The following is a 7564-nucleotide window of genomic DNA, read 5'->3' as shown; positions in this document are numbered from 1 at the left end:
TATAGTAATTTATGATTTTTTGGTTATTCAACTGTATATATAAAACCTAAAAAAAAATTATTTCGTTTCATATCCTCCACGTGCAAAATTCTAAAAGGCTTAGCAACCGAGTACAAAGATCATAACTAGAAGAGATAATTGTTTGCTTTACTTCTTTATTTACTGTTCAATGTTTTAAGAAAAATAAGTTCTTAAACTTATTTCTAAATAGCAATAATCTATATACATATATAATGTATAATAATTGAAATGTGACTGTATTTTACAAAATACTAGTCTAATAAAACACAGCCAAGACAGGTTACTTTGTACAGACTAAAGAGCAGTTTTATGTTATTGGATACGGTAATGTGAGTGCATGTGCGCCTCATCATTGTAACTTCTGTATTGTTAGCCAGGCATGGCTGAAAGGTCAATATAATGAGAATAATAAATATATATAGATGTATAATGTTATGAGATTTAAGCTAGTTAGTCTAAACATTTATGTTTTCGTATTAATTTGTAGTCATTCTAGAATGAAAAAGGCATAATTTGTATTTATTGCCTAATTTTTTTAAGGTGGTTATGAGATTGGTCAAATTGACCAAACCTCTACAGAGATTTGTTACTGAAAATAACAGATAAGGTTTTTTCTTAAGAAACATATGATAACTATCTTTACATTATAAAAATGTTGTATGTGAAATTTGAAAAATTTCTGATGCATTAAAGTATTTTTAATCGTAAAATGAAAATTACTTTGCATGTTGGATAGGCAACATGCAAAAAAGAAAAAAAAAAGGCATGAGAAAAACATTGCTTTACAAACCTTAAGACTTGATAAAAAAAAATTGTATTTTGCTTAAGAAAGCATTGTAATGTTTACTGATAATCTGCCAAATTTTGTTAACATATGCTTGCTAATTTAAAAGTTATAGCATGAAAACTATAACAAGCACAAAATGGTTATGAGGTTGGTCCCAGGGACAGAGCCCATGCTGAAATAGTTAAGCCATGTTGTGCTTAAAATCTTAAACTAGTGGTCATAGTATTGAGTTCTTTAGTACCTTTAGTGAAAAATAATATCTTTAGAATATGAAAGAAAAACAAGAGCTACAAGTGTTGATGTTTGTACAAAACTAAGCTTGATTTATTTACTGTAACTGTATTAAGTACATGTTCATTCTGACAGAATTATGCTCTGGTAGCCTTCCTGTAATGTTGATTGGTGATATGTTTGACTGTTTGACTCTTGATAAATGTGAGGAGTTGTTTTACTTGCTTGAAGACAGAGTTGATATCTGGAAAAGGGTAGGTTCATTATTTCATCTATCAACCATAATATTAGTGCAGATTCTTTGTTATTATCCACATTACTTAATGAAAGTGATAAATGTTAAGCCCTATAAACACACATTAATATAAAAAGTAATTATAAATTTCTGTGAATGCACATTATTTAATCCAGATTGAATTTTTAAATCTTATAAACATATTAATGTGAAAGCCTGAAAACTCCCTTCTTAACTCTCTGGTGCATCAAATCAACACATGTTCTATGGTTTGTTTTATTGCATTGCAAAGAAAAACTACTGGTTGAAATAGTTTAAAACTATAAAAGAACTTTCTAAATATTATGTACCTTTGCAAGTATCATTTCTATATGTGATTTTTGTATCAATTTATAGTTTTGAAATTTCAAAAAGATTGTATTGAGATTTGTTTTTTAAAAATGTTTAACTTTATTGTAGAATTTAGTTACTGATTATTGTTTTCCTATCTTTAAACACTTTCTTATGATGTTTTTATTTTAAAAATTAAATTTTGTCTGTTTTGATATAGAAAACACTGCATGCAGTTTCACTGTGTTTATGATTATTGGCATATAATAAATATAACTTTTTACCACACCTAAATTATAAGCAAGATGACTTTCTTTGTAATTGTTAATCAGTTGGTTTTAGTATATGTAATAAGTTTTAAACCATTTTATATTATATAATTTTTTTTTTTCACATTTGTTTTTGATGAATTTTGTAGCCCATTCAAACAGTTACTTGTTTCAATAAAGCCTAACACAAACAAAACCTATTACGACTGCTTTGGCAGTGAAACAAAACTTGATAATTCAATTGAGGTATAATATGATAAAGCAAGTTTTTAAAATAAGAAAACTTCATGACTAATTGTGGCCAATGTTTTTCACATACATATTTTCTTCTGGCAACATATCATCAAGTTAAGCTTTTATCACTTTTCTGGGCTCTTTGTTGATCTCAGCTGAATTGGAAGCCATATTGGCTTATGCTGTTAAAAAAAACAACAGAAAAAGAGCCTTCCTTAGATGTTTAGACCACAGAAGCTGAGATACAGGTAATTACACCACACCATGATAGTCAAAGTTGAGAAACAGTGATTGGCTATAAATTGATAAAACTAGACTTATGTTCAAGATACAAGGTCAAATTAGTTTTATTTTGCTCAAAACTATTATTATGACTTTCCTCCTAGGGGGCTATGAGTACCATACTATGCTCAGAAAAAATTTAGTAAACTCACAACCACTAATGATTTCATTTAGAGCTCTCTGAAATGAATCAAAAAATAGAAAATTATAATTTTAAACATTTCTATGAATATCATTAAATAAAATATTTTATTGAATAAATTTCATCTCTTAGATTTCTTATTTTTTAAACCTAGTCAACCCTATATTGGAGAGATAATATTGACTCTAATTCCAAATTATGAAATATATCTTCATGAAATGTGGCAAGCTTTTAGTCAGCAGTACATATCTGTCATACACAAACAATTAGATGTGTTACTAAAGTTTTTGTACCAAAGATATGCCCCCCCTCCAGTGGCACAGCGGTATGTCTGCGGACTTAACATGCTAGAATCCGAGTTTTGATACCCGTGGTGGGCAGAACACAGATAGCCCATTGTGTAGCTTTGTGCTTAATTACAAACAAACCAAAGATATGTCTGTGAAATGCTGAACTCACTCTGACAAGTCGAAGTGCATGTTGATGAACATGTGAAGAATAATAATACCTCTGTCCATCATACGTTTTACAACTTGCATTTACATAACCTGTATGACCTCTTAAATACTTATTTGAAGTTTCTTTTTGGTATCCATATACATTGAATCTGGTATTATCTCTAACATGAATTGTTGCAAAATCAGCAATGTGTAGGGTAACATGAAATTTTGATAACTTTGACGTCAGATCCATAATACAATGTTAAATGGCACTATTTATAAGGACAAAGCATACACACTTTTACCCCACCTGTGCATATAAAACTACATGTATGGAAGAATATCTACAAACTTATTTTATTCTAATTTGTTTTAATTGAATGATGCAATTTTGCCCTTGAGATGGAATGCCTTTATTTGGGCATGATAGAGTTAATCTAGATTGTGAACATTAAATCTAGAAATCTCATGTTAAATAGTGAAATTAAAGCTTAAAAACACATTTTATTTTGTGTTAATCTGATGTATAGCTTTATGTCACTTCTTGTCTTCAACATTGAAAAAGACTATCACAGAAACCCTATCTGATATTGAACAAATTTAGCTTCTATGTTGTTTCATCTTTTTTTTCATTTTTTGCATAAATATGTTTAAATACTAAAAGTGAATGTTTCTCAAGACACTTAATATATTAAAGTTATTACTTCTGTGTGCATGGTTGAAGGGTCGTATAGCTTAAACCTATTTCTAATGTGTGATTTTGGCAGCTCTGCATCACTCATTTTTACCTTTTTTTTTGTAGGATTTATTTGTCAAAAACTGTAAAAACCAAATTCTAAGATCATGTAATGGTAAGTAAACTTTTTTCAGGTTGTATCACTTATTGAAGTTTTAATGTCAATGATTTTTTCCACCAGTATAATGCGAAGAAAATAATTTAGTTTAGTTTTTATGATAAAACATATTTGTCATTTCACTTGAACATAATATATGGACAACAAAGGACCATTTGGTCCTTCAAGGCTGTTCTCGCACGTTCATCCTTGAAAAGAGGTAATAAGCCTGTTAGAAAAATAAAAATGTCTTAAATGGAACTTAGCCTTGTTGTATTAGTGGACAGCTAAGAAATATAAATAACCATTTAATAATTTTAGCATCTTAATATATTGCACATTCGATGGAACAGACAGAAAACTGAACCACAGTAAAAATTGAACTTTATAGTTTTCCATCTTTCTAATAAATGTTCATGTAAACTACATGTAGCAGTACTTACCAATTCTTTTAATAGTTCAAGAAATTGTGTTTCAATAGAGATCATTATTTATGTCAGTGATGCTGATAGTTGTATTTCTGAAAGGTCAATAAATTTGCTACTGCTTCTAAGCCATGCAATAATGAAGGTTTGCTTGAGAATGGTTAAAGTGAGCAGTTTTATGTTCATTGAAATATAAGAACTTGCTTTGTTGGAAGAATATGAACATCACTGGAATAAAAAAAACGTTTATTATGACTATTAAAATACTTAGTCTGAAAAGAATTTATACAACTTTGGTATTGCCAAAAAAATAAACTGTATAAGAAGATCTAAGCTAATATTAAATAAGGAAATTAAAATTTATTTTGCAGATCTCCTAAGAAGGCTATCTCGTTCCCAAAACACAGTTTTTTGTGGAAGAATATTAGTGTTTTTGGCAAAATTCTTTCCCTTATCAGAACGTTCAGGTATGAAAAAGATAAACCAACATTACTATATGATATTTATAATCATTCACTTGTAGCATAGAATCAGAATGATCATTAATGTTATTTTCATTGTGAATCTAAATTGTAAGTGTAAATCTGCTAGTGCATAGAAGTTGTTAACCGAGTTTTGTAAAGCACAGTCTGTAATGTTAGTTTTTCATTTGTTTATGAACTCTAGTTGAAAGATATTGGATCGTCTTTAATAATTGTTACATATGGTTAAAATACAAGAGAACATCACTTTGAGTTTCTTTTATAGCTAAATTGGTAACCCTATAACATCTGAAAGTTTTTTCTTAAAACTGTATGCAAGAAATTATTGAGTACTAAGTGTGTGTAATTCTAAACTTATGTTTTAGAATGATTGTGTAAGTTTGTACGTTGCAGAGTAGTGTGCTTTACTTTGATATGACTGGTTAAGCCTAGGAATTCAGCTCCAAGACCTTGGGTTGTGCTTTATTTTGTTACTAATATTACCTCTGTGATAGCTGTGTAGTGGGTTAGAGTTTGAATGTGATTAGAAATAGAAATATATATTATTGTACAGATAATCTTTATTTTATCCGTATATCTCAGGTTTGAATATTGTCAGTGAATTTAACCTTGAAAACATAACAATATACAGTTCCAAGGATGATACTTCGTTAGCAGATTTTATTAATGAAAAAGATGAAATGGAGGAGGGGGAAATGGATGATACTTTGTGGTAAGAGTTGCTTATATTGATGTATTAGGTATACAATCTAGTGCAAAATTGGTAATTTGCTAAAGTTTTGCCATCTGTTGTATATTTTTAATACCACTTTTGGAGGGAGGTATTTTACACTTTCTGTCAACAACAATTTCCATGGTTTAAAAACTAACTGATACAATGTTGATTATATTTTGTTGCAAATACTGACCTCAATTACATATTTTAAATATCACTTTTAGGGGGTAACATTTTATGTTAATTTTAATATTACATTTCAGATGTGTTGGAATTTGTGATGAATTCGGTGTTCAAAACATATCAGCAGCTATGTGTTTGTTCTCAGAATTTTACATCTTCAATTATTTTGAAAGCATACATAACTTCATAAAGTGGATGAATACATCAAAAAACAAATGTATAGAATGAGTAGTTTTTGAGATCTGCTGTTTGTTTATCATAGATGAAAAATAATCTTTATTTTTATTTTTTAGTCCTGTAAGTGTTGATTACAACATTTACCGAAAGTTTTGGTCACTGCAGGAATTTTTCAGACAACCCAACTTGTGCTATAATAAAATAAACTGGAAACACTTTGCTTCAGTAAGTGGAAATTCAAGTTATTCTGGATACAATATTTTATTTACATGCAAGTTTTTCAAAAGATAGATTTAATAAATTGTAGCAATGGTCATCTGTTATTTATCATTCAAGATTTTTAATTCACTGTTAACTGCATTGTTACAAAACAAGCAAGATTTGGTGATGGTCATTTAATATGCAATGTTTATGAATATTTATGAATAAACGAATCAGTTTCTCTTGGACTGAAATAGTACTTGGAGAAAAATATTTTCTTTTGTTAAAATATTTGATGTAATTTTGTTTAGACTGAAATAATCATTTATTACAAACAAAATTACTAAAAGTTCCTTCTTTCCAAATAGATACAGTGCTGTCTGTAATTTTATTTTTTATTTTAAAAATAATCTTTGTTAGTTATTTTTTAGTTAGAAACACCATCATGATTATATAGTCATTATTAGTGTATCCAGTAAGTACAAACTTCATGTTTTTATAACCTTTGTTAGTGTATTAGGAACCCCTTAGCTAATGATTTGATAATTAGTAATATATCTAGCACTTAGAAACACTTCAGGTTTTAAGCTTTTGTAGTGTTCCATTTAGAAACACCTTACTTCATGATTTGATAATCTTTAGTTAGTGCAACTAGCAATTAAACACCTTACTTTATGTTTTGATAACCCTTACTAGTACAACTAATAATTACACACCTTACTTTGTTTTGATAACCTTTATTAGTGTAACTAATAATTACATACTTTACTTTGTTTGATAATCTTTACTAGTGCAACTAGCAATTAAACACCTTACTTTATGTTTTGATAACCCTTACTAGTACAACTAATAATTACACACTTTACTTTGTTTTGATAACCTTTATTAGTGTAACTAACAATTACATACTTTACTTTGTTTGATAATCTTTACTAGTACAACTAGCAATTAAACACTTTACTTTATGTTTTGATAACCCTTACTAGTGCAACTAGTAATTAAACACCTTACTATATTTTTTGATAACCTTTATTAGTGTAGCTAACAATTACACACTTTACTTTGTTTGATAATCTTTACAAGTACAATTAGCAATTAAACACCTTACTTTATGTTTTGGTAACCCTTACTAGTGTAACCAGCAATTAAACACCGTATAATATTTTTTATAACCTTTATTAGTGTAACTAGCCATTAAACACCTTACTTCGTGATTTGGTAATTTTTAGTAATGTATTCAGTAATTATGAACCCCTTATTTTATGGTTTAATAACCATTATTAGAATATTTAGTAATTAGAAACACCTTCACCATTTGATAACTTTTATCTGTGTATTTAATAGTCAGGAATAATTTACTTTATGATTTGATAATCTTTAGTTGGCTATTCAGCAATTTGAAACAATTTATTTCAGGATTTGGCAGTTTGAAACATTATATCTCATAATGTTTAATAGTCAGAATGACCCTATTGCAAGACTTAGTAATCTTTAGTAGTGTGTTCAACAGTTGGAACATCTATTTTTATGACTTTTGTTAGTTGTAACTACTTTATTTCAAACTTTGCAATCTTTAG

The 7564-nt window shown here is 28.4% G+C and overlaps 1 protein-coding gene across 2 annotated transcripts in view; it reads left to right on the top strand.

Moving 5' to 3' along the window:
* The window catches only part of LOC106469841 (THO complex subunit 1-like), a 50777-nt gene that overhangs the window by 16072 nt on the left and 27141 nt on the right, over positions 1 to 7564 (top strand). For both annotated transcript variants that reach the window (XM_013930352.2, XM_022398393.1), the window contains exons 5-9: positions 1175 to 1293; positions 3774 to 3822; positions 4601 to 4696; positions 5294 to 5423; positions 5903 to 6011. In XM_013930352.2, the coding sequence (XP_013785806.1) occupies positions 1175 to 1293; positions 3774 to 3822; positions 4601 to 4696; positions 5294 to 5423; positions 5903 to 6011 (503 nt within the window). The remainder of the gene's footprint in view (positions 1 to 1174; positions 1294 to 3773; positions 3823 to 4600; positions 4697 to 5293; positions 5424 to 5902; positions 6012 to 7564) is intronic.

Source organism: Limulus polyphemus, unplaced genomic scaffold, assembly GCF_000517525.1.
Source record: "Limulus polyphemus unplaced genomic scaffold, Limulus_polyphemus-2.1.2 Scaffold3678, whole genome shotgun sequence".
Taxonomy (NCBI): domain Eukaryota; kingdom Metazoa; phylum Arthropoda; class Merostomata; order Xiphosura; family Limulidae; genus Limulus; species Limulus polyphemus.
Note: the sequence above shows the minus strand (reverse complement) of the source record. Positions and strands in the feature narration are given on the sequence as shown.